Genomic DNA, 16614 nt, shown 5'->3' with positions numbered 1-16614 from the left:
TGTCATAAATTGAAAAAAAAAGGCATTCTTGTGAAGTTTCTAAAGAAGCTGATAAAATGAGAGTTCTTTATGGCTCACAAAATACTTTTACAGCCATTATCTCACGAAAGCTTCAGAAAAAGGCTGGAATTATCCCCATTTTATGGAAGGGGACACTAAGGACCACCAGGTTAAAAAGACTTGCTCGGGGCCATACAGCTAGCAAAGAATATAGAGGTACAACCCAAATATGGATCTTCTAACTAATTTCTTTCAGCTACACCATGCTGCAAAAAAAAAAAAACTGTCCTCAATTATCTCAATAAATAAACTCTTTAAAAATTGGGAAAAAACTAAACTATAGCCAACTCCAGATGTAAAAAGAGGAGGAAACCTAGAAATTACAGTCATCTAAGTCTGACACTAACTCAATATAATGAGAGAAAAATCTATACCTCAAAGACATTGGAATTCTGGGCATAAAACAGACCGAATTCAGTCCAAATTGTGCTAGACAGAAGTGATGGTGTTTTTTAATAGAATTCTAAAATTAACAGATGGTGGAGAAGCAGAAAATGCTATATAAAAGGGGAAAGGAAATGAGTTCTTTCTTCCATGAAACACTTATATTACTTTTCTTTTCTCCCCCATCCTCAATTTTAGGGTCCCATCCAAAAGAACTGAAAGGTCTGAAATAGACCCACAGAAATTCAAGGATTTGATGGGAATACTAACGCATCTTTATTTAGTTAGGGGTAGAAATTGTTTTAATCAAGACAGCATACTACCTGTGGAACCATGGACAAGGCACTTAAGCTCTCCTCAGTTTCCTCATCTGTATCACAGAGATAATGCCTGTAATACCTAACTCACAAGGATATTGAAAGGCACAAAGGAGATGTCACAAAGTGCTTTATGAACATTACAGCAGTACAAAAATGTTAGCTATCATCATTATTATTTGCCGACAGTCTTGGAAAATACAGGAGCAAAGGTTATAAAAGTTTGAAACCAGCATATTTTTTACTGATGGATGTATATGGATAGGATTTTCTACATAGTCGAACAGTTTTATGACCCCTAAAGCAAAGTTTACAGAATGTCAAAGTGGAAGGGGATCTCAAAAATTATTTATTTTGAACTACACCTAAATGGGAATGATGCAGTGCATGCACGCGCGCGCACACACACACACACATACATACACCCATATGAACCCTGATCAGTGAGATGGCAGTGTAAAGGCCACCATAGAAGAGAAAGCAGCCACTGGGGGAAGCAGCCTATTTCACTTTTAGACAGCTCACATTGTAAGGAAGTGTCCACATGAACCAAAATGAACCTCTATTCCACTGGTTTTTGGTTTTTTGGTGTGGTTTTTTTTTTTCCATTCTGCATTCACATCTTTCACAAGGCAGGTAGGCAGCACAGTGGATAGAGCACCAGGCCTGGAGTCAAGAGAACCTGCACTCAAATTTGGTCAGACATAAGCTTGGTGACAGCCCTGGGCCCTTGAGGCTGTTTGCCTCAGTTTCCTTAACTCCATTTGACACTGCTCACCTCTTCCCGTGGATACTTTCTCTTCTCTAGGTTTTCTTGACACTGCTCTCTCTTAATTGTCTTCCTATGTGTTAGACCATCTTTTATTCTCTTTTGCTGAATCATATGCTACCATTTAACAACGAATGTAACTCAGAACTCTGTCCTGGACACTTTTCTTTCACTTGGTGACCTCATCCCATTGGTTTAATCATCATATGCATGCAAATGATCCCCATATATATATATATATATATATATATATATACACACACACACACACACACATACACATATATACAGATATGTGTGTAGATATAGATATAGATTAGCTATAGATTTAGATTAGATTAGATTAGATAGCCATAATCTCTGTCCTAAACTCCAATTTTGCATCTGCAACTATTAGATATTTCAAACTTGATGCCCCTTGGTTATTTCAAGTTCAAGGTGGCCAAAGATTAACTACCCCACCAAAAAAATCCCGCCTAACTTCTGTACGTCCCTATTTCTTTTGAGAATGCTACTCTTTTCTGTCACCCACATTCATAAACTTGTCATTATCCCTAACTCCTCAATCCCCCTCTACCCACACAATCCAGTTGTCAAATACTGTTGTTTCTATTTCCACAATCTTACTCACATCCATCCTCTTCTCCCTATTTATACAAGCTTCACCTTACATCCAGCCCTCAATCTCAAACAGATTACTGGAATAGCCTTAAAACTGGTCTCCCTGCCCCAATCCTCCTCTCTCTTCAATCTAAATGCTAAAGTGACTTTCCGAAAGAACAGGTCTGACCCTGTCATTTCCTAATCAAATTCCAATGGCTTCCTATTATTTCTAGGATGGAATATAAATTTCTCTGATTGGCCTTTAAAGCCCACAGTGTACCTTTTAAAATATATTATACAGGGGACAGCTAGGTGGCACAGTAGATAAAGCACCTGCCCTGGATTCAGGAGGACCTGAGTTCAAATCCAACCTCAGACACTTGACACTTACTAGCTGTGTGACCCTGAGCAAGTCACTTAACCCTCATTGCCCCACCCCCTCAAAAAATATACTCCCTTTCCTTTCCTGCATTCTAAATTTCAGCCAAACTGCCTGTTTTGTGATTCCTCACACATGACGGTAACATATTATCTTCCATTTCTACACATTTGCACTGCCTATCCGCTATACCTAGAACATACTCTCTCCTCACATTTGCCCCTTAGAATTCCTCATTTCCCTCAAGACTCAGTTGAAGAGACATCAACTACGCATAAAGCTCTTCCTAATCTCCCCAGGGGTTAATTCTTCCCCTCAAAAATTACATAACTATCTATCTCTATCTTTTAGATAGATACACACTTATTGCTGTCTCCCCCAATAAAATGTAAGCTCCTTGGGGGTCGGTCTCTCTCTCTCTCTCTCTCTCTCTCTCTCTCTCTCTCTCTCTCTCTAAGTCCCTAGCACTATATTTGTCTGACACATAGCAGGCATTTAATAAATACGTGCTGATTTACTGAATCAGTTCTCTTCCCATCTATTAAAACACAGATCAATCCAGTGATGCCACTACTTGGCCTATATACCCCCAAGAGATTTTAAGAAGAGGAAAAGGTCTCATACACGCAAAATTATTTACAGTAGCTTCTTTTTGTGGCATGTGAATGTAATGCAATGCTACTGTGAAATAAGAAACAACAAAGGGAATAGTTTCAGAGAGACCTGGGAAGATTTAGATAAGGTGAAGCAGAGAGAGGTGAACAGAACCAGGAAAACAATTTATATATTAACAACACTATAAAAATTAACAGCTTTGAAAGATTTAAGAATTCTGATCAATGCAATGATCTACCATGATTTCCAGAGGACTGAAGATAAAGAATGCCACCCACCTCCAAAGAGAAAGGTAATGGACAAAATATGCAGAATGAGACACACATTTGGGGGCAAGAGAGATGTTTTTTGCCTGACTATGCATACTTGTTACAAGGGTTTTGTTTTCCTGTTTTTTCCGTAGTGGAGGAGATGATAGAGAAAAAAATAAAACCTTGTTAATTGGAAAAAATAAATTTAAATTAAAAAAATTAAACAGATCAGCAAGACACAGAACCAAAGGAAATATATGTGTGTATACATATAGTTTACAATCATTTAATTCCACCATATTATATTGGCACTTTTAAATCACACATTAGTCAATGTATAAATATATGTTAAGTACCTACTATACCCAAAGCATAATTATAGGCACTGAAATGGAGTAGGAAGATTAAGAAAACATCGATCCTCAGGGAGTTCCCAATCTAGCTACAGAAATAGTTACAGACATAAACGAATAATTAACAATACAAGAGAGCATAGTCTAGGGACCAAAGAAATAGTGGAGACACTAAATAGGACAACAGCTCAGAGAAAGAATATATTACTATGGACTGTATTGATCAGGTAAGTGCTAAAAGACTTATTTTGGTCAGATAAGGATGTAACCAACAACTAACTGTTTTCTTGGCTAAAATGTTGTTCAATTTTTCAATAAAAGAATGCTTCGACTGAGTGGCTCTAAAGCAGATCCCTATTCGCTTGCTAAACAGGAACTCTCAGAAGGGGGAAGAGATGATAGTCTCCGGGCTACTCTGTCCCTTCCCTCCAAACTCCCAACTACACCCTGCAAACTGAACCATTTGCCTGAATGAAATGATTCATTATTGGTATTAAAACAAATCTCAGTCCTAGCTGCATTCCTAAAACATTTCATCTTCAAAGACAAGACCTATGCTAAGATGAATTCACAGTCTGAGTTAACAAAAAGTCTATATTTTTATGGATAAATGGTTGACTACTCTTCAAACAGTGTTCATAGATTCCCTTTTAAAAACTGTTTTTTTCTCTTTGTTATTTTCTTAAATTAAGCCAGTTCCTGCATGAAAAAAAAATAATAGTTATATTCACTCAAGAACAATTTTTAAAATCTTTAACATGTGAGCCGAAAGGGACCTCAAAGATAATCATCTCCCCTTTTGAAAATCAATAAACTGAGGCTCAGAGAGGTTTAGTGAATTTTCCCAAGTCACATAGCACTGAGGTCTTGTAGCTTCTATTTTTTACTTCCATTTTGCCATATAAGAAAAGAAAAAAAATTAGTGGCAAAATAATGGCAACTACCTCAAAAAAAGAAAAACTTTCTTCCCTGCGAACAATGCATTTATATAGAAGTGTTATATGGATTTGAAACAGTAAACCCAAAATCCTATCACTAAGTGGCCTATAAATACCAAAAACAACATCATAATCTTCAAAGTTTCCAGGATGAAATCACCATTCAAGAGTCACTTTTTCAAATTAGAACAGCATAGAACTCCAAAAAAGAAAACTAAATAATACAGCACTTAACATACATTATCTCATTAACAATCCTCAGCCCTAAAGATAATACTTTATTTTACAGATAAGGAAACTAAGGAGAGATTAAAATAAGTAATAAATAGACACAGAAACCTGAAGGGGACTTAGAGGAAGTGACAAATATCATGACCTTTTACCTTTTGAAATTTATTAGTCTAAAGGTCAACTTTGGTTAGTAAGTTTGGTTATACTGATACCTAATATTAAGTCTATGATAAAAGATTTTTAAAATAAAATAAAATGAATCATTCTGGTCACAAAGCTAGTAAGTGGCCAAGTGGAATGTAACTCATGTTAAAGTCCAGTATTCTTGTACTGGAGCCAGGAAAACCTGAATTCAAATCTTGCCTCAGACACTAGCTGTGTGACCCTGAGCAAGTTATTTAATATCTGTCTCCTTCAGTTTTATCATCCATAAAAAAAGGGGGGTGGGGGGGTGGGAATAGTAATAGCACTTCCCTTCCAGGATTGCTGTGAGGATTAAATGAGATAATGTTTGTAAAGCACTTAGCACGGTGCTAGCACAAAGTAAGCATTTAATAAATACTTGCTCCTTTCCCTTCCCTATGTCTCATAGCCTTGCAAATTAAAATATTTCTTGTGAGTGAACTGAGAATGAATCATTGAACTGAAAATGAATCAGCCTAATAATGCATGCTAAGATCATATAAGAGGGAAAATGAATGAGAATGAACAGACAAATGAAGAACGTTAAAGGAGAATTAGAGTGACTGAAAATTGTTAAGACATTTTATACACTTAAATTAACTAATGTAAATAGTTACTAAACAAGTTTAATTAGTTGTATTGTGGCCTGATATTAAATTCTTGTTATAATTTTTTTAAAGAAAATAAGTGGTCCAATCAACATGCTTCATGCAAAAACCAAAATGAATTAAGTCTTAAGTCTCAAATCAATCACTGAACCCATCTATAGAAGGGATCTTTATTCTTTAACAAACTGAGGAAACAACTATGATTGATGCCTCACCAAAACAGAAGAAAGAAAAATCTGATTTTTAATTCTCCCACTTTAAAAGTGCCTACCTAAATCCCTTTCAAAGATCACAATAACACACAATCCAGAAACATTAACAATTCACACCACCATAAAACAAGCACTTTTAAAAATTTAAACAACAAAAGAAACTAAGCATAGAGAGAGGGTGTACCTGGATCAATGAGAACTTCTTGTGCCCCTGGAAGAAAGAACAGATCATGACCTTTCATTTTGACAAGAAAACTAAGGTTAAACAAATTACTGTAGCACAGTTAAGTTTATCTTTTAAAATTGAAGATGCTGCCATTTAAATAGTCATTTAAAAAAGCAGGTAATAGAAAGAGTTGCTATGTATTTAATTCATGCTAAAGACTTCTCAGTTTCAGAAGAAACCCACAGAAAAACAATTAAGGTATTAAAAAAACCCCTTCATTTTGTTATTGAATGCTTTAAAAAAAATATTAAGCCTTCCTCAAACTGTCCAAATATGTATATCTACTGAGACTATGCTGCAAAAATTAATTCCTCCGGGGCAGCTAGGTGGCGCAGTGGATAAAGCATCAGCCCTGGATTCAGGAGTACCTGAGTTCAAATCCGGCCTCGGACATTTGACACTAGCTGTGTGACCCTGGGCAAGTCACTTAACCCCCTTTGCCCTGCACCAAAAAAAAAATAAAAAATTCCTCCATCAAAATAAAAAACACAAAGGCAAAAGGTACTATTTTTAAGATTCAAGTTCATTGTCAATTACCCCCCAAAATGATATAAACATGATAATAAGCTGCAAAAAAGAATGTTCTATTCCTATGTGTTATTTGTTAAGACAGAACTAATCAACTGTCTCTACGTAGTATTCTCATTATGACTACTGCTTTTACTTAATAGATGTCTCATGTATGTTTTAAGATGTGCCCTGCATTTTTTATGATGCAAAACTAAAATCAAGTTGACAATTGGGAAATGTCTTACTCTTTTCTAACAGGATATTATTATTCTTCTCCTTTCTATACAGTAAAATCTCATCTATATAGAATCTTGAGGGTATGAATTACTCCAGACTATCAAATTTTCCAGATGACTAAAGGACTTACCATTTCAAGCATCAAAACATCTCCTTTTTATTTTTACCCTTTGATATTATCTTTTGTATTATTTTATAAAATTTGCTGCCTCTTGCCTTTTAAGGAAGAGTAGTTAAAATACAATAATCTTTTCTTGATGATCATGGTCATTAAGAAAATGAATGACTAGAAGCTATCCTTTTGATTTTGCATCATACCTGTAATTTAATCAGCGAAAGTAACTCCAACTAAGGAAACTTCTTTTGCTAATACAGTGTCATCTGCTCTACCACTGAGAACCTTAGAGAGTTGCCTGAGGCAACAAAGTTAAATGACTTACCCAGGGTCACCCTACCAAGTATGTGTCAGAGGTGAAAACTGGAGCTAGGTCTTCCTAATTCCCAGGCCAGCCCACTGTCTGCTATGAGATGCTGACTCTCCTAAGCTGCGCTTCTCATAAGCAAGGCCACCATAGGGTGATAACTCAGAAGGCTATCGATAAGAACATTTTACTAACTCTAAATAATCCCAGATAGCAGTATTTATTTTAGTTCTTGTGTCTGCAGTTCTTTGTCTTTTCCCTTGCTATCAGAAATCACTTCTTACTGCTTTGATGAACCTGCTTAAACCAATTCTTTCTCTTCTCATTTGCTGCTTTTAATTTACTATGGGTTTGAAAACTAAATCACCCAACTCATTAAAATTGTATGCAAAGTAAAAGTAAACAAGTCATACATAAATAAGTGCATTAGCACTTATTAAAGTACACAGATTTTTTAACATACATTTTGGCCTTTTTTGGCTTCTTTCAAGGTCTTTAGATATGTTCTCCATAGACTGCCAGATAACCAAATGCCAGGTAAGTTAACTTAATTGGGAACATATACAAATGAACATCTAATCAATCAAATTTTAAAATGTTTAAGTTTGGTATTAGGGTAACATACCTCTACACAAGCAACAATACAAAGAGGATCTAGATCTGCCTAGGAGGACAAAGCAAGGAGGGCAACCAGAATAACTTAATAATGCAGCACAAAAGCAGGCTCTAACACACATACATGTAGGAGCAGTGTGAGTTCTTAATACATGTAGCTATCAGAACCTGTTTCTGACAAGTATCAGCTAATTAAGGTTGGGAGGGATTTGCCTCTTTGCTTTATTGAGCATGGGTCCAAATTTTAAGTAATAAAGCTGAAATTTGGAAATTAGTAGGTATGAAACTCCCATGTAAATGCTAAAATCAAATTCAATATAAAGAAGGGTCATTTCTGAAGGTGCCACAAAGATAATGAGCAACACTTCCCTCTGTAAAAATACTGTCATACGTGTCCTGAAGCCAAGCAGTGTTCATTCAATTCCTGTAAACTTGGTGAACATGCAAGCTAGAGGGAAATATCTTTCTGGGATTACAATACAAATTTCACAAGAATGTTATGCTATATGATCATCCATATATATACAGTTATTTTTTGGAGGGAGGAGTTTAGATAGGTGACTAAATGTTGAAATAGAATAAAAGTCTCAGGAAAATGTCATATGAGTCCAAGTCAATAGGAATAGACACATAAGGAACATCATCAAATCCTCTGGCACATTTCACCATATTCAAAAACCCAAGGGAATCTTCTTTGTGAGATCATTTAGATTGTTCTTAGACACCAATGCAGTCTCCACTGACTCCACAAAGCCATGAGGAGGAATAAAATTCCTTAATTCTTTTTGTCTTTGGAAGATCCATGTTAACTCTGTCACGCTAGTGCCATACCTTTTTTTTTTTTTTTGGCAGACTGAACCATACTATTTTTACTTTTTTTTAGGTTTTTCCCTATTGCTCTGATTCTTTTTTCACAAAATGACTAATGTGGAAATATGTTTAATGTCATTGTACATATATAACCTATATCTGATGGCCACTTTGGGGAGGGGGGAAGGGAGAGGGAGAAAAATTTTGGGACTCAAAAAAACTATCTTTACACGGAACTGGAAAAAAATACTAATAAGTTAAAAAAAATAGAAAAAAGAAAGAAAAATTCCACTAGCAAGTTCAGGGCAGGAGGACTAGACAATTCTTATGGGGAAGATCTGGATATCTTACTAACCCATAAACTCAATATAAACCAATTATACGAAAGCAGGAGGCAGGGAAAGCTGTCACACAATCTTAGTAGCTAACATTAACAGTGTTAGGCGCTATGCTAAGCACTTTACAAATATGATCTCACTTGATCCTCACAACAACTGTGGAAGGCAGTGCTATTAGTTCACATGGGCCACCTAAGACCAGATTTTTTTTTTTGGCATGAGGGTTAAGTGGCTTGGCCAGGGTCACACAGCTAGTAAGTGTCAAGTGTCTGAGGCCAGATTTGAACTCAGGTCCTCCTGAATCCAGGTAGTGCCATACCTATTGAAGGGTCATGGACTAATATATTCTTCTTTGAACTTTTATAGCTTGGTTACACTACTTAATCACCAAGAAATTCACTAGCTTAAAAAGCAGTAGGAAAGCAGCCTTAAAATGTCATTGATATTGCTTCTAAATCTTGGATATAATAACGTTCATTCCACCACAAATATCTGGTTCATATCTTATATAACTGAACTTTGCTACAAAACTATTTTTTTCCATTGTAATTCTATACTACTAGCCAATGACTCCAATATCTGAATGCCTACTAAAATAGCCTACTAATGGGTTCTGTGAGAGAAAGGCCTCAAATATACTTTTCAAACTGCAGAGGCAGCCTAAAGATATGGATGTAAATTAAGGTAATGGCTATCAATATGCTAAACCATGCTAGAGTGAATCTGGCCTTTTAGGTTTCTAATAGAAGACAGTAAGTTCTATTGCTGCTATTCTTAAGGTGAATTAGTTCACATCTGAATTATTTCACACAGATTAATAGGATTAATAGGATAGTCATAGAATTAAAGACTATTTATTAAGATCATGACCCTTCATGCCTTAGCAATCATCTGGTCCAATCCCTACTTTTTGCTTTACAGAAGAGAAAATTTAGGCCCTAAAAGGCAAAGTTGTCTGCCCATGATCACTCAGTTCACATCAGGGCCAGGAATAAGATTACAAGTCTCCTAATTCCCAAGACCTGTTTCCAACAAAGTGGTTTCTTCCTATAGGAGATAACGATAATGGTATTTCCTTGGCCTCCAAACCTGGTAGGTAAACATGAGATTTAGAAACAGAGAAAAAATTAATCACCTGGAAGTTATTTTTCTTATATATCTTCTCATTTTTCAACTCTACCTTTCAAAACAAAAAGCTTTCAGCTATAGGAAAAGTAGTATTTAAAATATTAAGGAAGCAGGCATAGAATAAGATGCAATAGCACCATCTATGGCTGAAAACTGGAAAGCTGCTATGCAAGAAAATTGCATTTCTGTAACTGAGAAAGATCAACCAGGAGTCCAAAAAAATAAAATAGGGATGAGGAGAAGGGAGAATGTTAGCAAACCAAAGACTAAAGTTAATACCCTTTGGTTTTAAAAATCTTTTTAAAATGTGGCTGTTGTTGGAGGGGAAAACTTCTTTATATACTTAGCCTAGACCTTTTTTTTTCTTATAAAGATAAAGAAGTAAACTCAGCCAAGGCCTCACACAGCAAGTGACAGGGTCAGGACTAGAACCTAGGTCAGACTTAAATCTAAAGACTTAATCCCAAAACCAAGGTCTCTTTCCATTTAACTAAAAAAGCTACAACTCCAAAATAACCCTATATTTGCAGAAGTGTATTCTTTCATTTCCCTCTCTTCTGTAAGGATTTTTTTAAAAGGGGCAGTGGTTGGACAAGATGATCTCTTATAACACTAGGATTCTATTATTATATAAATATATATCTTATATATTTAATATATATCTTATAAATATTTAGCAAAGTGCAACTTGGAAAGAAATGGTAAATTAGGAGTTCCTTCACCAATATCCTCCTATTTTACCAAGGAAAGAAAATTGGTATATGTAATATAAAATATACAATCTTAATTTATTTCTTTAGCAAAATATGAAGTATATATAAAGAGAAAAAATAAACTTCCTTTAAATGATGAGAACTAATTCTACTCCTGGAAAATAGCTAAAATATGACTAAAGCTAGGAGATTAAGTGGCAACTTTCAACAGACTAAAAGTTTAAAAGGTTTGAAAAGTACTGATAGGACAATGTGGATTTTGAACAGCACAATTATATTTTCCCTCACTGGGAAAAAGTTATTGAATCATCCAAAAGTAATTCTCATGTACCTTACAGTAGAAGTACTCTTTTTGATGCAAAAGACAAAATAAGTGATTTCATCAAGATTTTAACCAAATGATAAATGTGTGTACCTTAACTTCTTAAATCAGTGCATATGTACACCTGTGTGTGTGTGTGTGTGTGTGTGTGTGTGTGTGTGTGTGTGAGAGAGAGAGAGACATCTACTATATTCCCAGATGAAGCTCCTTATTAATTAAAGTCTGGGCAAGGTGTAGCCAAATACACCACTGCAAGACCATTTGTCCTTTCTATATTAATGAGCAAAGCCAAACACAAACCACAGGAAAAAGTTGAAATTCATTTTCAATAAAAAATACATTATAGATTTTGGCTCCCTCTCAAGAAGAAAGTCATTAATTTAAGGAGTCTTCCCACACACACATTAAAGGAACACACAAAAGCAATTGAGAGTCTTTAAATTTTCTCTTATTAACAAACATCACTAGGAAAAAACATAATAATCAAAGTCATTAGTTATGGTTGAGCTGTGATCCACCTGTTCTGCACTGTCAACATGTTCCTGAAATGCACTTCTTTAAAAAAGGAGTACAGCAGTGCAACAGAGCAAAGAACTAAAAGTACTTGGGGTTTGTTAAGGGTTGTCTTTTTTTTTTTTTTTGGTTAAATAACAAAAATGCACAACACTTTGCTCTTTGGTGCTACTAATTCAGATGTTTTCACTGATATTTCCTCCCAAGAAATGACTAAGTCACCTTACCAGGGTAAAAGTTTTTATGGTGCTAACTTCCTTCAACTGTGTGGCTGATCGTAGTAATTGCAAAAGTTCCTTCCCTCACATACAAAGCAGTGAGCTGAACTACTAGCCTGGCTGATCTAAGTTCCAGAGTTAATTCAATAAATTCCAGAAGTACAATTGGGATTTCTGCAAGTGTATGATTTTTTAAAATGAATGATCTTAAAATTAATACCCAAGGTAAGATTTGCTCCTATTTTCAAGCTGTTTAATGGATCTGGGAGATAAACAACTTGAAAGTTACAATAACGATTAAGCCTCCGAATAAGACAAGACTTGCTTTCTAAGTTCTCCCTTGGACTCTCCAAGATGTGCTTCCACTGAGTCTGTGTTCAACAGCAAAAAGTTCCTCAGATTCTTCACACTAGGCAAAGCTACATAAAGACATTTCCGTTCTGCAGACAAGGCAGTTTTTAAACCTCTGCCTACATTCAACAAGAAGAGAGAGAGAGAGAGAGACTCTCCTAACGAGCCTCTCTAGAGGAACTAAAAATCAAATTAACATAGGAACATGCTATTACAAGATAATTCGTCAAATCATATCAACAGATAAAAGAACCAGCAAAATCCTTCCAGATGAAAGGAACTTCTGGAAATGGAGCAGAAAGAAATAAAAACTTACTTTTAAAGAAGTACTTTCATTTTTCTGAAGGTTCTTGAGGATTTTGCAATTAGAACTTGACTTGAAATGATAAGAAAACTTAAAGTACTGTCACATCATACCAAAATTAACAATTATAATAGTAAGCTAAAACTAATTGTGGTGAACACTTGGGCAGAATGTAATGCAAACCAAAATTGGAAAAGAGGAGGAGGAAGACTGGTGTCATTCACATTTATAATGGCATCTCAATCAACTTCCTCTTTTTGTTCAAGAAAGGACGCACAACAAAGCTCACTAAGAAACCTCTGTTGAAGAAGTCTAAATAGGTTCAAGAAGCTTTAAGAGAGCTATGAAATGAAAACGATTAAAGGAAGATATGTGCTGACTATGACTCACTGAAATAACACTAGTTGGCTCACAAAAGATAAAAAGTGCTCTATTTACATTCCTTGCTGGATACTAGGGGATAAGCTGAAAAAGGAAAATGAGAAATGCAAAGTTTTCTCATCACTGAATTTACATGAATAACCTAGGTTTAGATGCAAAGAATGTATAAGCTAGAAGGGGCCTTAGTCTAACCTTCTAATTTTACCAAGGAAGAGACCAGAGGCCAGAGAGCAGTGACTTAAACAAGGTCACTCAGACAGATAGAGACAAACCCAGAGCTACATGTAGTTCATGTCCCCTAACTCCCAGTCCAGTGTTCACTTTTTTTTTTTTTTGGAGGTGGGAAGAAGGGAGAGAGCGAGGCAATATTTGTATGTAATACTGATAAACCTATAAATCAATGTGATACGCATAAAGCCTGTATGACAGAACTGCTCTATTCTCTCAATATCACAATATTAGGAGCTGCTCCCCTCTTTGCAAGGAAACTTAGAATTTGCAAGTTTGATACTTCATAGCAGCATTCACTTTTTTTTTTACTCTTCTGCAGCATTACAAAAATAATTCACTCAAACTTTCTAAGTCAATAAGAACTTGATCAACCAGGTAGGAAACTGTAGGGGCCAAAATTTCAAAGGAATGCACCACACCTGGGATATCTGCTAGTTTCTCTGCATCCGGAGCAGCCAGCAGGCGAGCTCCAGAGCGTTCTGGAAGAGGCTCTCCTCCCCTCAGAGAGGGTTCAATCTCCCTCCCCCAAAAGGGGAGGTCCTTCAAAACTGCCTATGTAGAGCTCTCCTTCTGACCTCAGTAGTACATGTAACTTCAGGGTGGGCCAGGTGTGACCCCTCCCAAATGAGTCAGCTAAAACTCCAGTAATTTTTACCACAAAACAAAGCCAACATACCCTGAATTAAATGTCACTATCTGGATTTATGGTTTTCTGTGCTTACTTCATCTACTAATTAGAAATAATGAAAAATACTTGGTATCAAAACCTTTGGTTATGACTCACCTGCCATAAAATTTTATGCAAATGTTCTAGAATTCAACCAGGCATTCTAATCAGTCTGTACAGGGCATTAAAGCAGAGTTGAAAGAAACTCTGTCTTGCATGCAAGATTGCTAACTCAACAAATTGTGCATTCAGCACAGCATCCTGTCCAACTCAAAATGAGAAGAGGGGATGAAACACTATCCTGCCTCTCTCAAAGACTGAGAATTAGTACAAATCCAGAACAAGCACTAAACGTACCTGGTCGGTGCCGGTTGCCTGTATCAGCAGGAAGTGAGCTACCTTGCAGCCGTCGGGCTCCGGCTTTGCCCCCTGTGCCACCAGGATAGTGATAGATAACAGATGCAGAGCACAAGCCTTCAAGGGCAGCTGGGCAGCAAAAAAAAGAAACAGCATGCAATCAGTAGATTGACACATTTATCAACTCAAATTGCATTTGGAATTGTACTCCTGTACTTGCTACCAATTACATAGTTGCTGAAATGAACAATGATTTTCGCAGTTCAATTACTTACAAATGCTAAGTTTTCCTGTGATAGCAAAATGTCAACTGAAGGATATAGTATTTTGTTATAACACATCTATGTTTATATGCCTACATATATCACATGTGTGTATGTATACACAATCTGAGTGTGTGTATATATGTGCATATATATGCATGTGTGTATATGTATATAGACATAGACATAGACATGCATGCATAGGGCCTCTCTCAACTAGCTGGGTCCTGAAATAGGATGAGGTCAGGAAGTTTTCTCTCTGAAAATAAAGATCTTTCCCTAGCCTCTTCTTTCTCCCTGCCCATTCTTCCTTTCCCCCAAATAAAGTTGTTCCCATGGATACTTTTTAAAAAATACATATTATATATATGCATGTAAATATACACATACATATTCAGATTGTATATAAACACACATGTACATACACACAAACCTATGCCTATACATATATTGGAAGGAGGGTAGCCCCTTAGTATAGCTAGAGTATCCCCTACCATTGTATAGCATGTGGCTCAAGAGGCCACTACAGGGGCAGAGGCCTTTCCACAATATTTCCCATTAAAAATGATGGTTCTGCGTACAGCAATGGTTGGCAAGCTGTTTGAAGGCTGGCCTCTTCACCTCAAAGATGGCTCCACTCCCTCTACAGATGCAGAATTCCACTTCTCATGGCTTCACACTTGTTTGTCCTGCCAATTGTTATTATTCCCTAATAATCTGAAGCAGGGCCATTTTACTTCAGATTTGAGCAGTTTAGAGGATAGGATGGGTCACCCTGGGAAACAGGGTGCAAGCAGAATGTTTTGCAAACCTGAAGAAGATGACGATGATGTTTCCTGGTTGGATTTGTCTAAGCAGAGGCTGGATGACATTTCTTAAAGATATTTTAGAGGATAATTCTTGTTCAAGTACTGTTTGAATTTGATGTTCCTTCCAATTTTGCTTTACAAAACAGCCAAAATAAATATAGCTATATGTTATATTTGTATAATGTTTTACATGGTAGAACTGTTTCATTTCTGTCTTTGTATTCCCAGTGCCTAGAACCTGAGCCTTGTACCATCAGCAAACAATGAATAGTCAATACAAGACTTAGCATCTCACATAATTAGAAAAATCTGAGTGCTCATCTCAATGATGAAGGATAAAAGTCAGGGATAAAAATCATTAAGATGCCAGGCTTTAGTTCTTAGATGCACACACGATACCCCCTTCTCATCTGGTAAGTGGAAAATGGGGTATAAATTCCAAACAGATGCTTATAATCACTTTAAACAACACTGATGTTCAGTTTTTCAACCATTGCTCTATTTGCAAGCACACTACCAAAGTGGAGAATCCCCATAAAAAAATCACTATTTCTTGAGCACCTACTATGTAAGATTCATTGTGCTAGGGGCTATAGGTGATATAGAGTGGGAAGGGTAAGATGGGGATAGAGAGAGGGGTGAGAAGGGAAGGGGGGAGGGGGAGAGAGAGAGAGAGAGAGAGAGAGAGAGAGAGAGAGAGAGAGAGAGAGAGAGAAAGAGAGAGAGAGAAAGAGAGAGAGAGAGAGAGAGATTGATTTATATAATTGGTCTCCTAGTTGTTGGTATTGCTACAATGACATTATCCAGATCGTTTCCTGGATTAATTAAATCCACTTTAATTATGTTTTATGGTGTCCCTATAATACTTATATTCAACAAACTACATATTCAACTTGCATATATTCATTCTTCAATAAATATGTAATCTCAGATGGAAAGAACTAGCATTAAGGGAAATTATGAAGGTGTAACGATTGGAATAACGCCACCTGCTGGATACTAACTGTAGAAGAGTTCTGCCCATGAAGCGAAGGTCTTTGAGGGCAAGACCAGGAGTCTTTTCTTCAGGAGTCAGGAAGTGACGCGGACTAGTGGGAGGAGGAAGGAAGAGACTGGCGCTCAGTCTGGGGCTCTTTCCTTTGGACTCTGGTGGAGAGCGGAGCTAGAAATGTGCTCTCCCTTTAATAGCTAGGAATTTAGGCCTTTTTCTCTCTCTTTACCAAATTCTTATTCTCCTTAATAAATGCTTAAAAGTCTAACTCTTGCTAAAGCTTATAATTTATTGGCGACCACTCA

General features: G+C 36.4%; 1 protein-coding gene across 1 annotated transcript in view; it reads right to left on the bottom strand.

Moving 5' to 3' along the window:
* Window positions 1-16614, bottom strand: part of TRAPPC9 (trafficking protein particle complex subunit 9) — a 994996-nt gene that overhangs the window by 939029 nt on the left and 39353 nt on the right. The window contains 2 exon segments of the mRNA XM_043975265.1: window positions 6088-6114; window positions 14247-14375. Coding sequence (XP_043831200.1) covers window positions 6088-6114; window positions 14247-14375 — 156 coding nt within the window.

This window comes from Dromiciops gliroides, chromosome 1 (assembly GCF_019393635.1).
Source record: "Dromiciops gliroides isolate mDroGli1 chromosome 1, mDroGli1.pri, whole genome shotgun sequence".
Classification (NCBI taxonomy): domain Eukaryota; kingdom Metazoa; phylum Chordata; class Mammalia; order Microbiotheria; family Microbiotheriidae; genus Dromiciops; species Dromiciops gliroides.
The sequence above is the reverse complement of the archived record's forward strand: the minus strand, read 5'-3'. Positions and strand labels throughout refer to the sequence as shown.